The sequence below is a fragment of the Amphibalanus amphitrite genome, unplaced genomic scaffold, assembly GCF_019059575.1.
Source record: "Amphibalanus amphitrite isolate SeventyFive unplaced genomic scaffold, NRLGWU_Aamphi_draft 000308F_arrow, whole genome shotgun sequence".
NCBI lineage: Eukaryota > Metazoa > Arthropoda > Thecostraca > Balanomorpha > Balanidae > Amphibalanus > Amphibalanus amphitrite.
In genome coordinates this window covers 588,371-615,904 of record NW_024881803.1, presented here as the reverse complement: position 1 = coordinate 615,904, position 27,534 = coordinate 588,371, and the positions used below count along the sequence as shown (strand labels likewise).

General features: G+C 52.2%; 1 protein-coding gene across 2 annotated transcripts in view; it reads right to left on the bottom strand.

Moving 5' to 3' along the window:
• Positions 1-19: 19 nt before the first annotated feature.
• LOC122388114 overlaps positions 20-27,534 on the bottom strand; it is a 63,256-nt gene continuing 35,741 nt past the window's right edge. For both annotated transcript variants that reach the window (XM_043378915.1, XM_043378914.1), the window contains exons 3-9: positions 8,429-8,526; positions 6,587-6,754; positions 5,423-5,614; positions 4,922-5,101; positions 3,209-3,331; positions 2,741-2,825; positions 20-1,804 (exon numbers count right to left, since the gene is read on the bottom strand). In XM_043378915.1, the coding sequence (XP_043234850.1) occupies positions 1,720-1,804; positions 2,741-2,825; positions 3,209-3,331; positions 4,922-5,101; positions 5,423-5,614; positions 6,587-6,754; positions 8,429-8,526 (931 nt within the window). In that variant the 3' untranslated portion in view covers positions 20-1,719. The remainder of the gene's footprint in view (positions 1,805-2,740; positions 2,826-3,208; positions 3,332-4,921; positions 5,102-5,422; positions 5,615-6,586; positions 6,755-8,428; positions 8,527-27,534) is intronic.

The following is a 27,534-nucleotide window of genomic DNA, read 5'->3' as shown; positions in this document are numbered from 1 at the left end:
TCTCAACAGGGACCTCGACTCTCCATACAGGTGCATGTATTACCTCCACACTCGTCTCCGCCGCCGGCGCTGGCCGCTCGCATACAAAAATATCCGGCCGACGGCGAGACACAATCCCACTGACACTGACACATCCGAGTGACACTGTGACACGACACCGCTCACACACTGACACTGCTGACACAGCGCCTCTGCGGCGGTAGGAGCCGGGCGCCGCGACAGCTCACAGCAGCGTGTAGGAGTCGGGCGCCGAAACGGACACACCAGAGCCGACGAAGGGCTCTGCACAGTGCACTCACTCACTTTCGCTATAACTGCCACTGTGCAGCAGGCGAGCTGCGTTCGGCGGCGTCCTTTGTCGCTGCTATCCACAATAGACGGAGTTCGCCGCGATGTGCCGTGTTTGTACTATCCGCGACTGGTGAAGCACTTCGGACAATCGGGAGACGCATTGGGTTAACACTGAAAGTCGCGGTAATGTTGAGTCCGGAAAGCGGGCTATGTAATGGGCGAGATAAGACGAGTATACAGTCGATATTCTGGAGAGGAGTAGACCAACAGCAGCTGATATCAATAAACGAGTAGCACTGATATTTGATCGACAACAGGCGTCCTGATGCAGAGATATACGGAGGAAGGTTGTCAGTCTGGAAGTCAGATATTTGGCAGTTTCACTGAAAGGGAGGCGCGTCAACTACAGTCAGATTGTGCTGCCCGGGGCGCCGGCCGAGTCTCGCCCTCCACAGCCCGCGCGCTGGCAGTGGGGCGGCCGTGTCCTAAGGCAACCTGCGATCAGGAAAATACTCTCCCTCCATCCGCTGTGGACCTTGACATCCCCTTGTCTACACATCATCGCGGCCTCGGCTAATCACAGCATCTGTCTGACATCATCTACACGCAAAGTACACAACTAAAACGGCCGCGCAGGCGCCAGAAGAAAATGACTGAGAAAGCTAGCACGACGAAGTCTACATAATTTAACATCGGCATGTGTTCGCAACATAATCCTCACTCACTTCAAAAGCAACATTCGCGTCGCATTTAAATACATTCAAACTGATAATTGTGTATAAAGTATACTCAATAAACAATGTCAACGTTGAACTGTGATGTGATAAAATCATGAATCAAACTAACGTAACGCAAAATACTGTTAAAGCATCGCGGCCCATCTAACGATTCGCGTTGGTTTCCCTCCCCGTGCTCACGCTCTCACTGGCGAGTTCTCTGGGGTGCTAGGTATGGCAGTGGAGCGGCCCCGTGTGGCGCCGGGGGCCACCTGGCTGGTCTCCGTGATAGGAATCTTTCCGATCCTTCGAAGAGGCAGAGTCGACGCGAGCGCCACCTACACGGCTCCAGTCTGTCGGAGCGGTAAATGAGAGGAACGGCAGCCCGCCACCGAGGTGATCGCTGGCGATCAGTGATCATTGGTGATCACCGGTCACCGCAGACAGCCTTTGTAGTTCAGTGGTCGCCGCGGAGATGATCAATGGCGAACAGTCTAGGAACATTCGGCCAGGTGTGACTTGGTGTCGCTGCAGTCTCGGTGGCTGGCGACAGTCTTGTGACCTCTGCTGTCCTCCAGTGACTTGGTCAGCGACCTTATGACCTTCGGCGGCCCAGTCGGCGACCTGGTAGTCCCTCGGTGATCCTGCAGGCAATCTTGTGACCTCCAAAGGCCAGGCTGGTGACATGGTGACCTCCAGTGACCCCCGCAGGCTACACGGTGCGCGGGTCGGGGTCACTGAGGTCCACCAGCTCTCGGCCGCCGCCACCGGTCCCCTCCCGAGCCCTGTCCCTGTCCCTGTCGGCAGAACAGGTCATCAAGGGTCATTGAGGTCATCAGATGTCTAGTGAGGTCGTTGAGGTCATCGAATTTCACAAGAGGCGACCGGGAAACGTTATGCGACTAAATATGCGAAATCAATCGGTATTTCACCAATCCGAATAAAATACCAGTATAGCGCCTTTTGGGGCGACTAACGGAGCGAGCGAGGGGGTGAGTCTTGCACGTGCGAAATTTCGAGGGGGTACCTCCAACTGACTTGTGCACGGCACCCTACTGACCGGTTTCTAGCGATGTGCCAAATTTGAGCACAATCGGCCCAGCCGTTCTCGAGATCTGGGAACGGCACCCTGCACGTGCGCACGTGCAAAATGGGTCCCAACTGACTTGTGCACGGCACCCTACTAACTGGTCCCTAACCGTGTACCAAATTTGAGCGCCATCGGTCCAGCTGTTCTCGAGATCTGGAAACGACCCCTGCACGTGCGCACGTGCAGCAGCACTCCAACTCTGGCACATGGATATGCAGTGCCTAGTGGGTGCCTACCTACATGCCAACTTTCAGCGCAATCGGCCAAGTAGTTACCGAGATATTGCAACAATTACAAAACGGACACCTCTTCGTTTTGCACGTGGCACGTGCATAAGGGGTCACCCACATGCATCAGGAATAGTCCAATACTTGGTAGAAGGAATGAAGCTACCATACAAAAATTACCGCGTGTAAATCGGTCAAGTGGTTGCTGAGATATAAGCCTCGCAAAAGCGTGACCACGGCCGGCCGGCCGGCCGGCCGGCCGGCCGCTCATACTCAGAAATTTCCGTTAATCTAAGGAAAGACTACGCTCGCTTCGCTCGCTCCGTAACTAGTAGGTATTCTGAATAACGATTAGGACGTTGGCTTATTATGAATGTGTGTGGATGGTAAGAGATTTAGCAACTTTGATGACTTACCTCCTCCTATATTTGAGGATAACCGCAACAATGACACAGTTTCCCAGCATCAAACCGACCAGGATTAATATTGGAAGAATAGTATCTGAAAAAAGAAATGACGGAGGTTATTACAAAATGAAGTGAAAACACAACACCGCAGTGGAACTCCTTGCAGCTGTCTGATATAACACCTATCATTTTTTAAGATATTATTTATCTCGTATTTATTGAACGTCCTAGTAGACTAGCACTTATCAATTCAAAAGTTCGCTCATCACCCAACCACAAACGCACACTAACAAACACAGCATCACCGTCCCACCACCCATCCAAACACGGTACGTGAACGCTACCTCGGTCCATCCACTAGCACTAAAACACAGCCTTTTACCCACCCATAAACCCTATTATCACACCTCTCTCCCTCCCAGCACTGGCCCAAAAACACCGCTCTCCACAAATACCACTCTCTCCCTGCGGACTCACCTACAAACAGGTTATCGGTGCGTACATGAACCGGCCGAGTGTCGGCCGGTGGTGCTGTGACCAGCTCCCGCTCCAGCTCGCGCCGCACAGTGGAGTTGGCATACTCCATCAGTAGCCGCACGTCTGAGGGGGGAGGAGTGGGGAAGGGGGGTCAGTGGGAGGGGAGTATTAGGGTGCAGGCGGTGGTATAATTTACATATGTCAGTCGGGCGACAGTGGTGTTTTGATAGTTCGGTTGCATCATACCGCGACAAAATTTGAAGCCGTGGAGTGGACACCCTCTTTGCACACGGTATACGCTGGCATTTTTTAGTGGTGCGTTTAATCGCCAACACTAGGAAATGTGTTTGTAACAGATGTAATGTGCAGATGGCGGAGGGAGCTACTAAACAGCGAAATGCGAGTTATATGGACAAGGAGTGCAAGTTTATGGGCGCGACACGCCGCACGTGGCTGAATGCACAATGAGCAAAGGAGGGGAGGGTAGAAAATAAGCAGTAATATCATCTGCATACGCATCGAGCGTGTTCGGCTCCGAATAACGTATCGCACACAAAGAAAGAAGCACAATAATATACCCCACTGCGTGGATTTACTCCATAGCAAATATCGGTAAACATACAACAACCCCCATTTACTGTGCCAACAGCTCTCTACTAATTCTCGATCTCTGCAATAGGGTGGATTAATAGCCCACGTTTACTACACAGTTCATATGCCACGTACTATTCACCCTACCTAGCCCAGTGTGGCAAACACGGTCGCCACAGCTGCCTGGCGCCGGCCCAGCCATCAGTCGCCGGCATTTTTCGCCGGTACATTACCATATCACCCCCTCAACGCGCACTGCACGCCCGTGGGGAGGGGGAGCGGAACACCACAGTTATTACCCCTGTATAATACATGACACGTTTGGTTCCGTTTTCCCCTTCCGCGGTACTTCGATCAGTCTTGCGGGGACTGGAGCCTGAATAATCGAGAGGCAATCAGTGCCCATGCAATAACACTGCTCTGTCCGGTAGATTGACAGTGAGCAGAAAGCTGACAGACGCGGACAGCGGACACTGAGGCTGGTTCGACCGCCTCCCATATCGCTTGGAACATCCCTTTCGAACGGGACTGAAAAGGCGAGAAGCGGTCCGAAGCCAAACCTTTATAAGCACAGGTGCCGGATGATATCCTGAGAACACCGAAAACAGCTGTACAGTACAGTAGTACTGTACAGCACAGTACAGTAGCATTATTTCTCGACGCCGGAAACGATCTTTTTTGGTCGGTCATTTTTCGCCCAGCGAATGCAGCGCTCGGGCAGGCTCGGCGGCACAGCCTACGTTCAGGCGCGCACTACTAATGCCATCTAGTGGCGCGGATATCAACCACTGACCACATTGCTCTCGAGGGTAACTGTGGGTGCGCACGGTCACACCACATGTTCCTCCACGCTGAGTCGTACCATGCGATAGGTGACAACTCAATATGTCTTGGTGACCTCTTATATAAATTCAAGTCAAATGTTTGAACGAATTGAGCGTCCCTCCCTGGTTACAACTGACCCCAGGTGCATATCGGTGATCTTTGCTGGCCCTTAGTGACCCATCGATCACTCTAGTGGCATTTGATGTCCCTTCTGACCTTTGGAACACCGTATAGCTATCGTTGACCCCTTAGTAGCCCTCGGAGCCTCCCTGACTCCTCTACACCCAATCCCCTCACCTATACACTGTCTGGGCAGCGACACGCTCCAGCCTCGGCCGTCGACACAGCGCAGCAGACGCTCCTTGACCAGCGTGTCGCCGAACACAAAGTTGACGCAGCAGGAGAAAAAGGCGTGCGTCTCGTTCCGGAACACCAGGTAGCCGTCCCGAGGTGGCGGCGGCGTGGGGCAACCCACCGCTGGGGACAGAGATCAAACAGAGGTCAGCAAAGGTTAACAAAGGTCAGCAGGGGTTCAGCATAGGTTGGCAGAGGTCAAACACTTAACACCTTAGGAGCATGACACCACACGTCATGTTGCAAATCGATGTTGAGAATTTATGGTCAATGATAAGTAACTGATACAAAGAGACAAATTCAAGACCAAAATAAAATCATGGTTAGATAGCTACAAAGTGAGCTTTAGATTTGATTGCTAGCATTTGATCATTGGTAGCGTCTGAAAAGTTCAATAGAAGTCAACACTCGACTTCTGATCTAGATTCGCCATCCAGCCCTCACCTGTGAACTCAACTAGCGCCCCGCGGTGGGGGAACAGCGCCTGACCCTGACCCCAGAGAGTGACGGTGACCTCTGGGCCGCGGGAGGTCACCACACGTGACTCCTGGAGGGCTCCACACTCGAGTGACAGCACCCGGCGGCCCTCGGAGACCCGGAGGAAATCGGTGCACACGTCACCGCCCTGCCGAATACCTGGAACACAAACGAGATATACGTAAGACAGAAGAAAAGAGAGGGAGGGAGATGGCCAATTCGGGGATAGGTGGTGAGAAACAAGACGACTGGAAACAGTGGGAGAACGCGAAGAAATAAACAGAAGCAGTTGCAAGAAATGAAGTTGGATGTGTTTCTACGAATAACTGGCGTGTGACCTCGTATTTCTGGAATCAGCTGTGGGCGATCACATCCGCAGTTGTATGCGGGAGGTAGTGAAACGTTCACAACAAGTGACTCAAGCCAGACGTCACTGGAAACTGCCCAACAATATCCGACATCACAGCCCCGTTGAATAATCATCGCAGCCGCACGCATCCTCGCACAATAGCAGTGCCGACACATTGCGGAACAATACACCGCATACAACGCGCGGCACAGACCACAAACAAATGGTTCGGCGGGTCATAGTGACAAGGCCGGGTGTAAATAAATGGTCCAGTGCGCGCAGCAGGGGGGGGGGGCTGGGGGGGGGGGCAGCAGCCCTCAGTGGGTGGTGTGTGACGTACGCTGTGACGTCAGAGGTGAGCTGCCATAAGAGCTGCGTGGGGCGACAGTGTGCGACATAGCTATTGTGCCGGGTCGCGGCCGCCATTGTTGCAGGAATAAAGAGCGCATTGTGGTGATTTGGCCTGAGCACAGAGCGGCGACCATTCATAGATGTGTTGGTCCAGAGGCGGCCGGCCCGCCGAGCAGCCGTGTAGTGCGGCACAGTCTGTTACCAGGCCGGCGACTGTTGGCGGCGGGAGGCTACTGTCGCCGTGGTTTCCGAATTTCGACAAAAAGTATTTATCATTCACCAATTAAGTCAAACTTCAGTTTCATTAGCCAAAAATTACTTTAAGCTGATCTATCATCACCAAGACATGATTTGCTGAAACACATCTGAAGTCTCTAACACAACTCACACCTTCCCCGGCTTCTGACCCCACTTTGTATCCGTATTCTCACCTCTCACATCCAGATCATGGACGGTTACTCGCAGGTGCTGGCCGGGGTGGGCGCGCACGTGCCACGAGCAGTTGACCTGGCCAGGGTAATAATGAGGGTAGCCGGGGTTGGTAAGGTAGCCGTGTGGCGCCGTCACTACCTCGGAACAGTACCGGGTGACCGCTTCACCTGCCGGGGAAGGGGTCATGGGGTCAGAGAGGGCGGCTTGAGGTCAGAGAGGGCGGTTCAGGGGTTAAGCTGGGTTGCAGGGGGGTCATTGTTGAATCCACAGGTCACCAATGTGTTGAAACCAACGCACCGCTGACACTGTGGGTCACCCATAAAGAACTGCTATTGTGGTTAGAGCATTTCATCAGGAGCAGCAGCACTTCACAGTCCACAAACGTGCATTCTATCCTCATTCCACAGCACCCTTTACAGAAAACCGCAATCCACATGAACATCAGCCAATCCTTAGAGCCTCACACGGCACCGCCGCGCCACCTCTACAGCTTACCAGCACACGCCACACACATTCGTACCGAGTGAACCCGAGTCAGGTGTGACAGAGGTGGGGAGGAGCCGACAGAGGGGGAGAGGCGGGGAGGGGAGGAGCACCGACACTTTACACGTGACATCTACCACCGCTGCCATCACCAACACCGACCGATGTTCGTTCGTCTGTCTGTGCACCAAACGGCCAGACTGCCGACGTTAGAAGGGAGGAATAATCGATACTGGGGGAGCCCGTGTGAGCCAGTTGGGCGCACAGCAGGCGGGCGGAGGAGGGGAGGGAGGGGAGAGAGGAGAGCAACTGGTGGAAGTTTGTGGACGTGCGTGTCGGGAACTTCGGGCGATTAATAAAAAAGTGGAACACGAGTATAAAAACCGCACACCTGGGTTAAAAAAGTACAACATCCATGTCCTCAGCGGCTTACTATACAATACGTAGGCATAACCCAGTGTCTATACGTTGAAAACAATCAGTAATATAACCAATAAAAAGCGGATGGTTGTAAACATTTTAAACAATGAATTATAAAAATAGAATTGTAGACTGTAAATGAAAGAGGGGTCACAAGCATACTTATAGTATTCATCATTCTTAAAAAAATAGCTCACGAGCGACGTAATCCAATCAGCTACAAATCAAGATCGATATCATCAAATGACGTCATACTGTGAAGTAATGACGTCACACACATACGGGCCGAGCTCAGATATCGACGGGGCTTCGACCACGCCTCCCCAGAGCCGGACTCGAGGCGGTGACGTGGGGAAAGAAGTGATGAAGGTAAATAATAGAACACAGAGGCGGACCCAACCCTTCCGATACAGCCTTCGATCTGTGATCCTTCAATAATTTAAACCACACAGCTGGGGGAAGGCTGATCACATTCGGGGCCTCAATAACCAAACCAAATAAACCAGCAACCCAGACCAAACCAATAGCCCTGCGAAAACAGCAACATAAAATTGTCCGTACCGTCTAAAGAAAACCAAATGCAACATAGTACCCTTCACGAGGTCCAGCATCGTGGAAAGAGCTGCACAGGATACACTACGAGAAGGTCTGACTACACACTACAATCCTCATCTGAGGAAATCAAAACTCATAAGACCAGTCGTCTACGATTTTTAGCCACCAGTCTAATTATTTGGCCAAGCAAATGATCACAGAGGCAATGGTCCAAAATTTACAGACGAACGTCCTGTCAGAACAAAAGTCACGGTGCACATTGCCAAGCTGCAAGAACCATGGTCTGAGCCACCAGTCGACGTCAGCAATCCCACCCCGTGAGGCATGAGATCTTGGTGCCTGCTTCTTCCCTGCAGACCCTAACCAAGGCCCCAGGTACTCACGTTCTATGCACCGATATCGTACGAACACCACTCCGGGCCGCCACACGTTCGGATGGTCCTCCCGCAGCCGAAAGGTGCAGTGCCGTCGGCCGGAGCACCTGTAGGGCAGAGCAGGCGCGACACACTGTCAGCCGGGCCGGCCCACAGCCGCCGGGGCACGGGGGAGGGCAGATATCGACCCTGCCCGCAGCCGGGACCGGAGAGGGGGGGGGGGCACCCCCGGGCCGGGCCGACCTCTGAAACCAGACGGTCAACGGGTCACACTGCTGATCCCGGGGATTCGGAGCGAGAGTCGGGGGTCGCGCGGGTCACAGGGTGGACCAGCTGGTCGGGTGAGCTGGGACCGGGAAACGTGCAGTTTCATTACATGTTCATATATCTTGGCCGAATAACGTTTCATAATCTGGAACTCATTTTCCATCTCCAGGCAGACGATCGTTGATTGCTAGGAGTGGCGAGCTCAGCAAGTGGAGCTCAGCAAACGGAGCTCAAAGCTGTTCAACCATACTATCCCAGCCTCCAAATCCAGCACTTATCGGATCCGCAGTCCGCACAGCTACGTTCACACGCCAATGGAGATCCGATCTTTATACCCGCCCCACCAATCCAGGCTCCTCTCCCCTCCGCGGCGCTCGAACTGAACTGGAACGTGGACATTTAATTGACCGCCGCTGCGGGTAAGAATGGACACTGGACAGAAGACAGATGACACACGCAGGACACTCATCTGGTTCGAAATGGACAGTCAGCTGACACGGAATGAACGGTCAGCTGGCTCAAAATGGACAGTCATCTGACCCGGAATGGACACTCAGCTGACCGCCTGGTCCACGGCTAAGACGGCACTCGTCCCAGGTGACCCTATCGACCCCGAGGGAGCATCGACTGTCCTTGGATATCGACCAGCACCTCGGTCAAGGCCGTGGGACTAACAAAAATACTGCACCAGCTGGGTTGGAATGTAGACATGGATCCTCGTATGACGAAGCGTTCAAAGAACCGTTTGTTGTCTGATCCATCTTAGCAACCCAAGGCCCGATTGCAAAACTCAGAAGACCTCGCTCACCTCACCTTTGAACTCTTAGGAGCACCACCTGCCTATACAAATGGACAAACAGGATTCCAAACAACACAACTAAGTAAATTACCAGCACACAAGAATCTCATATCCATTGTTGGGACTAGCGGACTTGGGAGGCTGTCGGTCTAAGAAGAACGAGCAGATGCTGCACACGGGACCAGCTCCCGCGCTCTGGCGGTTAGAACACGAATCACTGGTACAAAGAATGGACGCAAGGTAAATTGACCGACAGCGGACGAGGCCGACGGCTGACGGCTGTCATGTTTTGAGCCCATAGCTGACTTAAGTGTATCCATTTTTACACTCAATAAATACCGGAGCCAGAAAACAAAGCTGCTTCAACTAAAATAGCCACTGTATCGCATCGAACTAACTAGTCGACAGTCACGTTTCAGAAGTCATCCGCCAGGCGCACCGAGGTGCCAAAACATCCCGAGAGGCGACAGCCAAAGGGGGTGGGAGTGAACGGATACATTTTACTTCAAGTTTGCCCAAGCAACTACCATGACAATATCACTAAGTCATAGCTTTTATTTCAGTGGTTACTTCTACTAGCCTCACCCGCGTTTGGTAGCCGTGTCATTTTTCAGTGACGTTTCACCTCCCGAGTCAGCTGTCTGTATTACACACTGATCCAGTCCTGACCTCGGGCAACACCCCCTCCACCCCCCCCCCCCTCCCCGCCCACGCCGTGGCGTGCTCCAGTTGCGTCTCCATCGGCTTCAGTTACGACCTTGCGTGTCGACCCCGACTACTGGAACCATCCTCCTGAATTACGGGGACAGCTCACAGACCCAGCACGAACCGGGTGATCCGCCGCGCCTACTACGTCATTAAATCCTTTTAGTGACGTCATTACTCATTAGTAACGTCGTCACGTCAGCGCGTCACCACGAGACCTTTGAAGGAAGAGTGACGGTGCAACAGACTCACGTAAAGCACAGGCCAGATGGAGGAAGGAACTAATGAGTGTCGGAGGGTGCAAGAATTCAAACAGAACCCGCATTGTGTTACATTTCTCAGCCAAAGTGTTTGCAAACATCTGTGGTCCGGTGTTGGAGAGACAGAGAAATGAGGACAGAGGCTCGCAAAACAGGGAGAGAGGCAGCGTAAAAAGTGATTTATTGATGCCGTGCACACGTTACGGTGGTGCTAAAACAGTGTTATGACCGGGCATTGTTAGCACCAGGGTGCTGCTGCGTTCGCTGGTCCCACGTCACTCTGCACTGCGACATTAGCCACGGGCACAACAGGTTAGCTAGGGAAGTTATACCTACACTGACACGGAGAGACGCTTTGGGCAGAGCCGCGCTGGGATGCGCGTGGTCAGGTGATTGATAAATGCGCGAGCATAGAACTCCGCATATAGGCATGCTCGGTATACAGAGGTCTATGACATGCAATATTAGCGTTAATGGCACGCATGTCATGTCGTCACATATGTAATTAGGTATTCATTATTTTGTGAATTGTTATTTCCTAGACTGCTCCATATCTGCATAGAGTGCTGTATATCTCTTTATATGCATATCTGTACAGGGCACAACAGTAATCTGTGCTATTTTTGTTGATTGATAGATTAATTAATTTATTAAATGCTTTATTGATTGATTGGCTATTTCCTAATTAACTCATTCATTCGTTGATTTAATAAACTAGCCGGCCGTGACTGCAAACCCCTTATGTCTGGCAATTCAGGACAGCCCCTAAATCACAGATACAACTAGCCTGCCTACGAGACCCCCCGCCCTCTCCCCCCAAGCCCGACCAATCACTGTCCTGCCGCTGCTGCCACAGTCGTATGTGCGCAGCGTGCAAGCAGCTAACGAAAACGGCCTTCGGCACTCTGTGTACCCCCTACGGCAGGGGGAGGGAGGGGGAGGGGTGTTGGCAGTGATTGCCAGCACTACGTACCACCACTGACAGAAGACGAGGGAGCGGAGTTGCGACACGCACGCCTCTTCCCACCGCGCTATGCAACATCAGACACGCAAAGCCGCGAGCTCTGAGTTTTCAGTCCAGTTAGTGATAAAGAGTATCTCGATAAAGAGGCACTCACTAAGCCGTCACGGTCATTAGCATGGCGGTTCCCACGGCAGCAGAATGACATGTGATATCGTCACATGGCTGCCGTGACTGGGAGCGCCGCTGATGGCGTTATAACAGTCACCACAGCGCCGCAGCTCCGCCCCCACTCATGGTCCGGTTCGGTCACGAATCACGGTACGGTCAGAGAGGGTCACACAGGTCACTGACAGCGCACCGTCAAAAAACATTAAAACTATTGATGCTACCGAGATGGTGGATAAGTCGAAGAAGGGACAGTAATGATTCCGCTAAATTGGGCTGAGACACGGTGAGAGGTGGTGGCCATGCAACATGAGCCGACAGAAGAAAAAAGCTATTTGAATCACAAGCAGATGTTGGGAGTCGGATCTGAAACGATTAGCGCTAAATACTAAGACTTCAGAGTCAATTTAGCTAAAAAGGGCATGACATAAGGGAGTCGGGAGCTTTTGAAGAATGGGAGAGGTCGACGTTCTGCCACCGGGGTTGTCAGGACGAGCAGTGACCCCAAACCTATTTTCCACCATGACACGTAGAGGCAATGATTGGGAGCATCAGAGGCAGGCCATAGGTCAAAATACCACCAGATCACCCATCTGCATTTGGGTGATGGCGACAAATCGATAAATGATTGCATTTCATTGGATAATGGGAGCATAATGACGCCGATTTTTCGTAATCACCCTGAATTCATCGGATAGCAAGCAGTTGCGAAAGGATGTTGGAAACAAGCCGCTCCCAACTCTATTGAGCGGGTTCAGCGTGTAATGATCACAATTCTTGGTTCAATACTCTTCGGATTGTTGAGCGCCTGTGCGAGGAACATCGTAAAGGTAAAGCGTAAAGGACATTATTTATGTGAAGCTTTTAGCTTTGATTCTGAGGAAGGCCTTGGGCTGAGCTATCATCTTGCCATTTGGTTTTTGAACTTTTATAGCCCGGAGAAGGACCGCTCCGGTTGTTTTTCAATAGAAAAACACAATTCTAACGAATAGTGTTTGTCTTTTCAAACAACCTGCGGTTATTTTAACAATGATAAAGCCACTGCATAACTAAGCGTTTAAAAATGATGATTTAGATTTCATAAATGTGAGGAGTAAACACATAAATGTATGTACGAGTAGTGATACATAAATGTGGGACACCCGGTATGTAGTGACTTTGAGCCAGCAAAATGAGCGGAACCAGCAAAATGAGAGGACGGTTAGGTGCAGCAGGAATCGATGCCGCCTGTGAGATTAATTTTCAAATTTCAAATTTGAATTTCTAAAACGTCAGAATCAATCAGCGTTGGGTATCGAATTGAAAAGATCGACGCGGTAGATCTACAACCTACATGTAAATTTTAGTGCTGTCAATGAATTGTCATTTTCTGTACGAGCATGTCGAACACAAAATGGAAGCGTCAAATTAGCCTCTATTAGGATCTCTAAATCAGCCAATTAAAGTGCCATCCTGTCGACCGTCCGGCAGCATTGTGTGTGTCTTTACTGAGCCCAGTTCGCACACACAAAGGCGGCAGCAGGCCGCCGGCACAAACACTCCAGCTGCTCGCGTGGCGCCGCTGTACGGGCCCTATTTTGGCTGTGTGGCTGGGGCCACCCACAGGTCCCGTATTGTGCTGAGCAGAGGACCAACAGGGACCAGTGGGGACCAGCGAGGACCACCGGGAACTAACGAGGGCCAGCGTGGCCCATGGCGGCCCAGTCGTAGATAATGATGCTTGAATGTACTTACAAAGCTGCCGAGAGTGGTGACCCGGTCCCACTTTAACAGTGAGGGTGCTCTTGGCTCAGAGAGATCGGCGTCGAATGGGAATGGGAGGGGCTCGACGCAGGAGGGGGGCTCGACGATGATCGGGAGGGGGCAGGGGTAATGTTGACCTTGCGAACAGAGCGAAGTGCAGAGCCGTGTCCGCGGAGAGCACCGGAAGGTCATTGTTCAGTCAGTAATTACAGAACCAAACAGTTGACAGTGCACACTGGCTGGCACGAAACACAGGCAGCCCTAACGAATTGATGACGAGGCTTGAGTGGTCTGAAAAGGACGACCACGGTATGTCGTTAGCTACGACAGGCAAAACAAACCCACAGATCTTAATGAGGTTCACTGTCAGCTGCAGAAGACTGGACTGGAAAGAGGTAGATTAGGGTGAGAGAGTGCGTGTAAGACAATATCCACGGGAAATTATGAAAGGAGAGATTCATCACAATGATATTCCTCGGCCCTGGAGCCATTTTGACGTTGACGCATTATTAGTTCAGAGCGGCGGCAAAAAAAAAAAACTGACTCGCACTGCGTCTATTGTGCGAAATCCACACAATTCTGTTTCAACATAGCGAATATAAGGGAAGAGGCATCATTTTCTGGACGAAAACACTCTGAAAACCAGGCTCGATTGGACAGGATGAGCGGCTTTCAACACGGCGACTGAATGGGCAATTTATCAGTTGACCTACTTCTGACAAAAATGCCCTCCTGTCGCATATTCTCCAACACTGTCTTTTGTCTCCTTCCTTCATTGCACTCAGTTTGACCCTTGAAATATCTTATTACGGCTCTCAAAACTCTGATGCTCTTTTTTATTCTCCCGCTCATCTCTCTCTCTCTCTCTCTCTCTCTCTCTCTCTCTCTCTCTCTCTCTCTCTCTCTCTCTCTCTCTTCTTTCCGATCCTCGCACACCTTTCTTAGCGGCTGACATCCCCAGCTAACATGAGTAACATATCATAGGAGCGACAGCTCTACGCCGCTGATCCGTCTGTCACGTCGTAAATTTTAGGCCTGCCAGTGCCCAGGGGTCAACGGCACAGTCCATCGACTTGGTGGGACGTAAAACGGCCTTAGACGGCAAAGGCAAGGCCACGGAGAGGCCCTTCAACCACTGCAACATGACTTTATCCGGCTTCCAGAAGAGCAGAGTGGCAACATTTCAGACCAGCGCTGCACAGGCACCGTGGATGACACACAACATCCGAGCGTTCTGTCAGTTTATTTTTCCAGAGGCATTCTGATCAAACGAAACGCCGCGAAGCCTGAAATGAAATGCATCAGCACCACCACAACGGAAAGCCGACGCCCGACATGATTGAAGTTTGATTCAACTGAGGGCAAATCAAGGACGGTGGGATTCACTCGCAATAAAAGGGATGCCGGGACCAGTAGAAACTATGCGTCTGACTCAGGATTGAATTGTAATGCCTAATTCATTGCTTGACTACTCAGACATCGTCCCCCGTTAACTGTTTCGTCCGTCTATTGATGACTGCTTGGCTCGCGTCGCGTCAGTCGCTCATACCTACTCTCTGCTCGCGTCGCGACGCTGCCGTTGCGGCAGTAGCAGCGGAGCAGGACGGACGCACCGCGGTATAATGGCCGGAACCGGGCCGTCAGACCCAGACATGAGGGAGCCGGGGGACAGAGGGGGAGGCGCGCGTCACCAGCCAGCGTCACCCGTCACGGCGTCACGGCGTCACGGCGCACTAACGAGCCGTCACGGCAGGCAGGTGGCTGCCGCCGGAAACGCGACTCAAACGAACAACAGCGAGCAACTGACCGGGGGTGAGTAGCTGCCCAGCGTCACCCCTTTCGACCAGACCAAAACACAGGAGCGGGCAGGACCGTCCCGTGCCGGAACTGGTTAAATTGGACGCGATATCGCGGCAACCATTACCCGGCCCGTTCCCCTTCCAGCTACGAATAGAAGTGGAAGTTGACGTCCGGTGACGGTTATGAGTCCACTCAACCCGGTGGTTATGTGGTTACATGATGACCACAGAAAAGCCGGTAGGTAGGCTTACCTAGAAAGCGGCATTCAAACATACAACACATCGGCTAGCAGAGTGTCATGAGCAGTGTAACGCCACGGCGAACTCAAAAGGCCTGAACAGAAGTCTGAACAGAAAAAGTGTGCCGCCAGGCCACTTAATTGAAACGGGAAGCAAACATCACAACACGCAGAGGGCGCGGAGGTCCAATCTCTTCTAGTGGGCGCCCACCTCCCTCCTCTGAGCATCGATTGAAGAGGTCCATTCTCTCCAAGACAGGCTACCAGAGACGGGCTGATAGGAACGTGATCCGTTTACTGTCGGCGCTTTCCACTGTCGGTAAGAGAATTTTCAGTCAGACTGGCTCTTATCCTTCTTCTCTGAGAGGCTGCAGGACTTTCAATCGCCCCACAAACAACCAGTCTTGGCTGTTTGGGTCAGGATTACGCGTCTGTTCAGACCGTTTCTAGCGACTGCGCTTCGGCTGAAGAGTGCAGCAGCACGTCTTCAGGTGTTACGAGATAACACCTGAAGATAACACACTTCAGGTAACTTCGCCGAGAGAGCGAGAAGCAGTGGTGCCGATAAAGGTTTGAAGTCATCCCATCTGCGGCAAGGAAGCGATGTTAGGTAACACCTACGATTGCAGCTATCGCGGGTAGAAAACCCACAGGCAGCGCCTGCTCACTCGTATAAACTCGATGGGTAAATTGGACAACAATTTACCTGGGACTTGCGGGAGCGATGCTATGGAACTTCTAAGATTGCAACTAGCTGATCACAACACATTGACAGACGCCTGTCTCACCCGGATCAGGCCCCCTGTGACTGATGGGCGTTGTTCATCAATCAGAAACATCAGCGACTACGTCGTCGAACCTAGCCCCTTTCCAGGACTTCATACTCTACATTTTCAGTTCTCCTCTACATGAGCTCTCTATACCATCACCTCCAAGCTGTGTCAGGTCCGTTACCCTAATTCTGTCATGTCCGTTCCCTCAGCTTTATCAGGTGGGAGCTGACCATATCCGTTAGCCAGGCGCGTGCTGAACCAGCAGCTCCCCTAGCCAGAGCGCGAGCCAAGCGGGACAATACACCGCATCGCGGATACAACGCTGACCAGTGGGCATATAGGCAGGAAGGACAAGACAACAATGAAGAACGCATAGGCAGCTGCATTTATGCTAACATGAGGCAAATGTGGATGTTCAAAGACGTTGTTCAAAGACGACGTTCAAATGTTGTCACTTACAACCGACAAGATCATGGCCAGCAGTTGATTGCTTTTATTGTCATATATCTATCAGACATATCCTGTTAGTCCCAGCAGCATGAAATATGACACGCAGCCCTTACTACCAAGCCTCCCAGACAGCAGACCCAAGAGACGCTCATAAGGCCGGGCTATGAATGACGACGACGGACAGGGGTGCCCTAATGTGGTCATATCAGAAGCGGGAGGGTGTCGCCGCAGACTGCGATTGGTTCGAGCTGGTCGAACGGTCGGCAATCAGACAAGTAATGAACGGTGGCAGCAAATGGTCCGGGTCGGCCGCTCCCCTCAGTGCGGGGGAGGGGACTTGAGCGTCTTACCGTGGTCGCTGGGTCCGAAGGGCGGCCCCAGGAACCAGGACTCAAGCTCTCCTGGGGCTGGAGAGCAGGACAGGGGATAATAGCGTCTTTCTGCGGTCTTTGAGTCCGAACGCCGAAGGGCGGACCCAGGACCCAGGGGCTATACTCTCCTGGGGCTGGAGAGCAGGACAGGGGTCTCTGGGCGGTCTCTGGGCCCGACGGGTGGAGGACGGGACTGTCTTGCCACAGTTCCCTGGGTGTCCCAACGGGGCGTCTTTCTGCAGTGCAGAGGAAAAGACGGCACCGACGATGGAGGAGAGGCGGGACTGCTGACTGCTGACCCCGTGCCGCGGAGCTTCATTCAACGTGACATACAGGTGGGGTTGCGTGCGCAGAGGTCATCAGAAGTCGATTGGTAGGGTGAGTGGTGCATGCGGAGGGCAGGACGTTGGGTCACGTTGGAGAACGGCGATTGGGGAGAGAGGGAGGGATCAGGGAAAGAAAAAGAAAGATAGAAATGGAAGAAGAGAGAGGGAGATGCGAGTGCCACATTTCACGGAGGGTTTTGAGAAAAAAAATCATCGTAGTCTTGGTGATCCAGAAGAAAAAAAGGGGACGAACTAAGCGAACTTTGGTATGCTTATTCACAGACTTCTCTATATACAGAAGTCTGTGGCTTATTTCATTAGCTCAATTGAAGTCTTCGGCATTTCATACTTACGTTGTATCTTACACCTAATGCTAAAATTGAATCGCACTACGAAACCCACCCGACATATCTATCACAGACTTATGCAGCTCAATGCCCTACCGCACAAGAGTTAACCGAAATATATGGCGATTCAGCGCATAATTTAGCTGGAATTCGGGTACCCTGACTGGTAAATGGAAAGACGCTTGCATGTAGTGCATGCTTATCGCATGCCTAACTGACGCGATCTAAGAAAGAAACATGGCAGAGCCGGTATAGATAAAATACTTATGCAATGCCGTATCAGTTCACTAACTCGTCACGACACATTCCATACCATTTGCACTGTCATCCAATGAAATGCAAAAATGTTAATCGTTGAAGTGATTACAGGCCATTCCAGCACGTACTAAAACATCTCATAAAACACTTCGCTTATTAGCGTCCGCATGTTCGCGCTCTTCGATGTGCGTCAGTGGCGCTTCATTTACATGAAATCCCGGACTCACTGAAGTAGGGGCAGGGTACGACCTACTGTACCGGACGAAAAGCTATAAGCTGAGACATAGACTTCTCTAAAAATAGAGACGTCTGTGGCTGTCTGTGGCTATATAGAGTCTGTGGCTATAGAGAAGTATGTGACTGAGAATAACAAAGCAGGTAGAAGGAGCGAAAGGATAGATGGGACTTCTAGCTGGACGGACACTGAGCTGCGGAGCCGATGAGGCCCGACTGATCGGGTGAAGCCCCGAATGAGGAGTGCTAACCTCGGACCGATCGCCTTGTCCGGCAGCGACCATTCCATGCCTAACCACTCGCCAGGTCAGTCCTAAACCAACCGTTCGTCAGTCTCCCCACGACAAGCGCAAGCTAGCTCATTGGTTATCTCAGGTCACTGATTATTACCGTCCCGACGGATCGAGCATCTCTGTGCTCCACGGCACGGGGCCAGCAGTCAGCAGTCGACACCCACGCACCATTACCCTTTGATAGATCCGACCAGCGACAGTCACCCCACCGAACGACCGGCGCGCGACAGACCCGCCGCCGCCGCCACCGGTGGCTCATAACGCGCACACGCGCACTACCGCGGCATTGATCAGACGCGCACGTGGTCAGCTGCCGTCGCTAAAAACGCTCCCTGGGGGACTAGAAAGGGGGCAGGGGACGAACGGGCGACGACAGCAGGCCTCCATTCACCGGCCGACCTAGCGCGCACCAGCCGCCGCCCCGCGCGCGCGCTTTGTCCGCAGGAGTTTTATTCTGGGGATAAATTCACTTGTCAGGAGGGCTGCGCTGGGGAAAGGGCAGACGGGGATGGGGACGGGGGATCGATGTCGGCTGCCACCCATCGAGTGGGGAGGGAGGGGAGTGGGTGGCCCAAAAGGGAGCAGGCGACGGAGTGAGGTGATCGGCAGGAAACAGAAGGCCAGCGCCGGAGAAATCGCCGGAAAGTAAGAACAGTCGCCACATTGGTTGCAAAAATATGGTTGACAGAAAAACAAAATTATGGCTTCACGTGAGGAGAAATCTAAGATCGTGAAACATTGAGGGGGAACACGAAATGCATAATATCGAAAGCCCGAAGAAAGAAAAATTGCGGGAGGAAAGGGGTCGGTCGGTTGGCCTACTTCTTCTGGTCTTTGTCTACGATCAGCAGGGCGATAAACAACATTGGAGCATTGGAGGTGTTCCCATCTCGGACATTTATTGTGAGATGATCAGATGGCTACCCCATCGGAGGCACACGCGGGCTATCGTGACAAAAGACATTTCAGAAGACACGCGATAAATGTGTGTGTGTCATTGTGCCACTGTGTCAGTGGAAAAAAAAAAACATCCCGAGAGTACAAAAAAAGCTATCTTCAGATGTCAGAAGAACGGCATGCTGAGGACTAGTTTCGTGTCTACAGGTGTGAAGATATATGAAGACTGCTAGCCGTTTTATTGAGCCTTGTTACAAGATCACGAGCTATGGTCGTGAAGACCGGAACGAATCTGCTGCTCGATACGCGCGAGGAGTTCACCCAATCTGATCCAGCCAGACACCAAAATTCGCATATTTTCTGCCAAGCAGGCCAAGGTCACGGCGATTTTAATATCGGAACGCCGTAAAACCGTCATCACTTCCTACGTGTCGACTTTAACACCTTGTTTCTCGAGGCCTGGCGCGAGTTACGGCGCATTCCGATCGCAATAGCAGTTCGAAATGACGTCATTAATTATGGACAAAAAACGGTCGCGGTGATAAATGACACGCGTACATCGACGCCGCCACCAATTAACCGAGCATACCCGTTACCGGAGCTCTGAGAGCAGCTGTCTGCATCATTAATAGCACCCCGGGCCCGTGCAACCGCCACGCCGGTCCAACGGACGGCGTGGACACCGATTTGCAAACGAACCACAATCATAACTTATTCAGAACGGTCACGATAATCATACAGATAACTGCACGATTTTACACGGTCCAGGTAACACATGAGCGATAAAACAAGGGGAGCCGAGGGAGTGAGAAGGGGTCGTAGGAAGGGGTCACAGGAAGGGATTAGGGGGCGGCAGACCACAAACGGGCAGCGTCCCCCACGGCACAAACCATCGAGACAGCGCGACGCCAGCGGAGCCGCCGTGTCCGCCTATATAGGGCAGCCGGCGTGGACCGTCTCCCGTGCGCCACATCACGAATCAGCCGCGCAGATAATGCCGCCACCGATGCGACTAACTACTGAGCCGGAAGCGGCGGCCGCGTCGGTCGGCTGCCGCCTGGGGTGTCCCCTCCGGGTCTCTGCGGCGACACTGCGGGTGTCGCGCTGCCGCCGCATCCACGGCGCCTCCTCTGTCCAGGGCACACAGCCCTGCAGCGGCCGGCAGACCCATTGATCGCTCCCTCCGCCCTCTGCCTTCTGCCCCTCTGCTCTCCGCCCTCTGCCTGCTGCCTGCCCCTCGCCGGCGCCCGACGCGTGCCGCGCTGTTTGGGCGTCCCCGTCGCACGCGCGCGACGCCCCGTCGGCACCGACACAGCCAGGCAGACGCACCGACGGCGCCGCCGACAGTGACGACAGTGCGTTTTTATCGGCGGCGTTTTTGCGACAATCGCTGAACGCACTACCGTCGGTAGGCACGGTGCGTGGCCGGTTTTTTGGCGGCACGCACACGCATGAATCTCTGTCAGTGGAGACGTTTTTGCGCCGACCGCAGCGGCGGCGTCGCTGCTCATTGGCGTTGAGTTGTGGTCGCGCGAGATGAGAGGGGGAGGGGCGTCCCCCACCACTGACCCAAATACACCCACGGGGCAGAGCGGCAACAGCGCTAACAGACCAAGGTGGCGAGAGTGAGCTCGATTTACCGACCAACATGTTCAGGGATGACGCTTGATTGGTTGCGTCAATACCAGTTAACAGTTTGGGTATCCACTATCCATTCAGGTAAAAATCTTGAGAGCTTTCAGAGTGCAGTGGGTTGCAACCAAAGCTGCAAAGAAATCAAAACAAACCAAACGCAAATAAACGCAGAATACCCCTTCCGTGAATACCTATCTGACAAGCATTCATAACCCGGCAGGCGGTGGGCCTACCAGCCACCTTCCACGCGGTGGGGGGGGGGGGGCACTTTTTTGCCCCCCCCCCCCCGTATCTCCGAAACTACTGGACGGATCCGGAAAATTCAAACGGCGTTCGATAGCCCTGTCAAATTTGTCGAGGGAAACCAAATTTCATTGACCTCGGGGTCACCGATGACGTCACAGGTCAGGTCAAAGATAAAATGTTTCACCGTTCACAGGGCTTCTAGGGAAAGCGCTATAACACCGAGTAAAACGCATTTTGTCGAAAATCAGCGATAAGACGTCAGTTGTCTAGTACATATGTTGCTATTAGAGGTCACTGGTCATACCAGGTCAGGTCACAGGTCAGGTCACCAAAGGTCACCAAGGGTCACCACATGAGCCCAACTTTACTAAGGTTATGTGATGCATGTTTTATGGCCAGTTTTTCATTTCCAACTCAATGGTGTTGGTTATAAGACAATCAGGTACGGTTTAGGTCACTTTCTAGTGGAGGTCAGGTCAAGGTCAGGTCAAAAAAGGTCAAATTTCAAAGTTGATATTTTTGCATAAAATGGTTATCGATTCGATGCAGCTCGTCACGGGGAGTCTAATGGTGGTCTTTGTTTTGCGCTACAAGGTCTAGAATTGCTAAAAATTGAGTTTGAAAATTTGACGTCATCAATTTTTAACAGTTTTTTCGCTATAACTTGGCCAAAAAACGAGTTATCGATCTCAAATTTGGTATGTAGATAGAAGGCGGTAGGGACTATCACATATATTCCGGTTTTTTCGAAATTCAAAAAACTTTTTGGATTTTTTGGCTATTATATTCAAAAAATCTATTTTTTGATTTTTGGGGGTCAAAATCCAAAAAATTCGAAAACCGAAATAGCAGTTTTGTAGCCCTTTTTGATTCCACACCTTTTATGTCTAAAACATTTTTCTGTATCTCTAAAGTTGTAGGCCTGACAGCTCTTCCCGCGAAACCTTTTTTTGGGTCGAAAATGGCAAAAATGACGTCACTCTTACGTCATTAGCGGCCAACCTATCATAGCCTTTGGAAAAAATTTTGGTCACCATGTGCGCTAGCTGCTCCCGGGAGGGTACTGAAAGTTTGGTGACGATCGGCGCAGCGGTTCTCGAGATATATCGAAAAAAGTAAAGGGGGGGGGGGCAAAAAAATGCCCCCCCACCGCCTGGAAGGATAATGTCCTCCGTTAATTGGGAAGTTTCAATCGCACGCAACCCATAGCGCTAAAATGCAGAGTTTCTCCGACGAACCCCAGGCAACCACATGGACAATACATTCAAGTCGTTCAGTCTCAGCACGTCGATCCTCCTCAAAACGACGGTTGGAGAGACGACTGGAAGCACGTGCTCTCACCCACTCCCTGTTTACCCACCTAGCGAAATGAAGCAGCTGCAATCTCCGGCACTTTAGAAAATGAAGAACCCAAGAAAAGCCCTCGGACGCTCAATATTGCTGGTCAGAACCGGGAAAAGTGGATCGACACAGCTATTCTGAGAACTACACCGTTCGGGAAAGGGAGCGGGAGCGGGAGCGGGAGCGGGAGCGGGAGCGGGAGCGGGAGCGGGAAAGCACTCCGCACTGGTGTGAAGAGAGACCAGACCTGAGAGATGAAGGGGAGGGAGAAGAACACTCGACCGCTCGCCGTCAATCTGCCCGAGCGGATGAGCAATGATTGCTCCGTCCAAGAAAGGAAACTGCATTAGCGACTGGCAGATCTCATCTGTCTTGGTCGATTACGCAGCTCAACATCGAAACACATTTCTACAGCGAGCTGTGCGATACTGATTCTGTGCAATATTCACAACACAGCTCACCGTTGCCAGGTTGGGACAGTCGCCGATCGATTCAGTTGATTATTTTCCGAGGGGCCTATCCTTATCCCGCCGACATGATGTACTACTGTCCATCTTTGCGCTCTGCCGTACCATTACTGCCTCACCTGAGTCCTGATAATCTCAGCGTAGGGGGGGGGGGGAGGGAGGCTGCCAACGATGGAAGAGGGAGCGCCGACAGCAGACCCGTTTACTCCCGTGGACCTGCGCCCAGCACACGGGAGAACCAATCAGAGAGTCTGTCGATCAATGGTTCAGACAGAACCTGCCTGCGTCAACAACTCGGCATGGAACGCTCACCGCGCATCACGAACGAGCGGAGCAGATAGTAGCCGTTTTCACGACGGCCATCTGGTACACATTTGGTGCACATTTGGTGCAGATCAGGTGCAGATTTGGTCAAATTAGGTGCATTCGCCGGATAGCCCGTCGTGAACACGGCTAGTATCAGCTAACAGCGCAGGTAATCTGACAGTGGCAGCTTACTACGGAAGACGCAAGACCATGCGGAAATAGGTAAACCCATAGCAACGATGATGGAAAAACAAAACACACACGGAATTCCTCTAGTATACATGAATGTGGATTGACAGGGCAGCATTCAGCACATTTCCAAAGGTGGAGAGAGGAGGATACAGGAGAGAGAGAGAGAGAGAGAGAGAGAGAGAGAGAGAGAGAGAGAGAGAGAGAGAGAGAGAGAGAGAGAGAGAGAGAGAGAGAGAGAGAGAGAGAGAGAGAGAGAGAGAGAGAGAGAGAGAGAGAGAGAGAAAGAGAGAAAGAGAGAGAGAGAGACTAGAGAGAAGAGAGAAGAGAGGAGAGAGGAGAGAGGAGGGAGAGAAATTCAATCGGCTGCGGCGGGAAGGTGTTGGCACCGGTCCAGGCGGTTGTTGTCCGACCTTGAACGAAATGTCATCGAACACGCTGAGTGAAACCGGGAACGAAAATCAAAACCGCTGAATGAACTCCATTGGAGCAGAGATTGGAGCATATTGCCACTGGCCTGCCGCAGGGAGATGCAAATTGATTTTTACAGAGAAGACCCGTCTGGCAGAATGCTAAACTACACTGATTTGCAACATAATTCATTTAAGTTCCAATAGAATCTCAGAAAGTTAATTTTTTGCCATATTGAGCAGTACCGCCCATAAAATCTACCCAACTGACTGGACAGTGGACAGTGGACACTAGACAATCAGCAGACTCTATGAACCATATCAATCAAGCCAGGCCATCCGCTGCGCTCATTTCCTGTGCTCTCCTCGACTGGGTCTACGGAATCGAGGGTGATTATCGATAGGTCACGCCCAGCCAGCGGCACCAGATTGACCGACGCGAGGGTCCGGCATATCTGACCGGGACTTTCTGAAGGTCATTCTGACCCTAAAGGTCACCGCCTGGGGCCCTGGGAACCGGCGACCCATCACGATCACGCTATGTCACTGCCAGCGTCCGCGTCAGTGTCAGTGACAGTGTCGAAGTGTCAGTGTCAAGGTCACTGCCGTCTGTCTGCCCAGTCTGGGAAGAACATCGGTCGTCAGTGTCACTCTCGGCGCCAGTGTCAGTGTCAGTGTCAGCCTCACCCGACGTTCTGTCTCCTGACACGTCGGTCGGACTCCCTGGAGTGTCGAACATCTACTGCGTCACCATCCCCGACACTGCAGCGGCCTCCCGCTGACATACGTCCTTGTCACGGAAGTGATGAGGAGATAGCCGTCACGCGTGCAGTGTTCGGGGCTTATAGGGGTGCGGAGGTAAGGCACCACTGGACGGGAGCGTATGCGTCTTACCGGGTGGCGGTTAGCATGCATGCAACAGTGCAACGCGTAGGCGTGGGAAGGGATGAGAATGTCTTGAGACGTATGTACCAAAGAAAGTACGCGGGTTCACCCGCAGATGGTATGGGCTGAGTAAACGCGGATTGATGATGGTGCGTGAGATGAACAAGTTTCCCTGAGATAGTGATTTCCTCGCTGGTGTGCGGTTAAACAAAAGAGCGTTGGTATGGACGAGACAGTTCGTTAGCGTAATGCAATGAACGAACGACTTCATTGATGGATGCCATCAAGACAGCGCGGGTGTTATGAATTAAATACAAAGTTGCTCTAGATAAAGATCATGCAGCAGCATATACATACATAATGCATTATGCAGCGCCCCATATCGTTGACTGAAATAGTTCACTGGTGTTGATTCTCCCGCAAGTCGGACACGGCAATATAAAAGTGTCTAATGGGACCAAAATTCAGCTGGATGTCAAGCGACTAGTCTAATTTTCGGCGCTTACTTGCTGACATCTACTGCCAATGTTGAAATGATTCAGGTTTCTTGCAAGTTGCAACATTACTCTACTACCCAAGCTCAATCGTTGAATGGTGATTACAAACACTAGACATCATTCTCTACATGGGGCAGATTGTACGTGGCCTACATCTTGAACTGCAAATACAGTCACGTTCTTAGCACCTCATGAACGACTGACCTGTGAGCAGCGTAGCCTCTGATCTCCAGATACTATCTCACGGCCCGCACCAGGGGGCGGCTGACCGAAGGGAGGGGCAGGGGAGGGGAGGGGCGCCGACGACCTTCAGCTGAGCTGTCCCAGTTGGCCAGGCTTCTCCTGCGCCGGGACGGGGACGGGGACGGACCAACCGTTTGGGATCCGAGCCAAAACAGGTCGTCATCGCCACCACGCCGCTGCGGTCGCCAGCTACCGTGTTTGTCGGTCGGCCCATCCGTCCGTCCGTCCACCCGCCCGTCCGTCCGTCCGTCTGTCCGTCTGTCCGCCTGTCGGTCCGTCAGTCCGTCCAGTTCGTATGTCGGTCCGCTCGCTCGCTCGACGGTCCGTCCGTCTGTCCGTCTGTCCGTCTGTCTGTCCGCCTGCCCGTCCGTCCGTCCGTCCGTCCGTCCGTCTGTTCGTCCGTCTGTTCCGCTGATCTAGCAGTGAGCTGTTTTACCTATCGTGAACTGACTGACGGGAGACACAGTTGCAGAGTGAGTGATGAATTGGATAACAGGCTGGCTGACAAAGTTACAGGAGCCTTGGCTTTGATTTACCGGCCATTTATTGAGCCAAAATAGCAACAGCGAGGTGAGGTTTAGTTGCGTGAAGCTTGGCGCAAGCTGCAGGTATTTTTGGCACACGGCGACAGCTATGTTCAAGATCAATAAACAAGATCGCATGCGATCCACTGAAACTGTTTTCCCTCTGCGGGAACTGCTAAATGGCGGTTGTCACCGCTAAAAACAAAATCGCCTGCGACATTTCTAAACAGCCGTGTAGCAAAAAGGCGAGTGAAACAAGTCGCCACCAGCGGCGCAGGGTGACAGGCCGGGGACATCGCCAGCACGGCGTCCAGGGCAGCCCCCGGGGGACAGACTTGGTGACAACAGCGTCACCTGGTCGGCCCGACGCTGACACCTCGGTGGGGTGGTGTTATTGTTGGCGGTGGCGTCAAGCGCCTGGACCCCTGACATGACCCACGCGCGCGTCACAGACGCACAACTGCGTCACGCCTTTGAGGCCACAAATGTAATGTTACAAGGGTGAATACGAAAGCAGCATCACCGGAGTGAAACAATTGTAGAACACGTGCTGTAGGATGCATGGAAGAGGAGCGGATGTGAGCATTAAGACAAGTCAAGACATCAAATGGATGTAAACGTGCTTAGGAATGAAAAATCTCGTGTGACGACGTCCGGTATGACATGACTCGAAAATGGAAATTGGATGTAAAACGGAGCCGGCGCGTCATATACCTTCTCTGTGCCCTGTAGCGATAATGTGTTTGATGTGTAGCGAACATCATCCCGTCACGTCCAAAGCTCACAGTCGGATGAAGATCCTAGCGTCGCGTAGTTTGCCTTTGCACAAGGATTGCCAGGGATTGGAGGGGATTAGAGGTACGTCAGCTAGGATCAGATAAATCAACACGGGATCAAAGGGACCAGCGACGCAGAGCGGCAGACGTGAGAGACCATGCGAGAGATCTGCGCTCGGCTTACATGATCAGTCATCGACTTGTGAATAAGTCGTCATGGATCAGTCATGACTAAACCGATCAGTGGCATCTACCGAAATCAAGCTCTACTAAATATAACTTTCAAATGGAGTCGTTTCACCATTTGTGAGTGAATTCTGAACATTTCATCACATCCGATTGCTGATATGTTTGGGGCACATTGAACTCAGATATCGTGTAAAAGGTGACAGACAGCCGTCGGGACGGCGCCAAGAGCCTATTCTCAGCTACGTACCCAGCGGAATCGTCAGATCACTGGAGCGAATATTGCAGCTCAATTTCGCAAATCAAAACCCGTGACTAGTCCATTACCAGACTTATTTTGGGAGAGCATTATAATCAGTCTGCGATCAACATCTATCAAACCCAGCATCGCGATGATGCAGACCATTCTTCCAAAGAATAGTTCCCTCCCTAGTTCGGCTGAGCTAAATTTTATTTCAAAATCTTCATCACGCTTCCGCTGTGGTCTCTAGGCCTTCGTGTATAATTGTCTCACCACCTG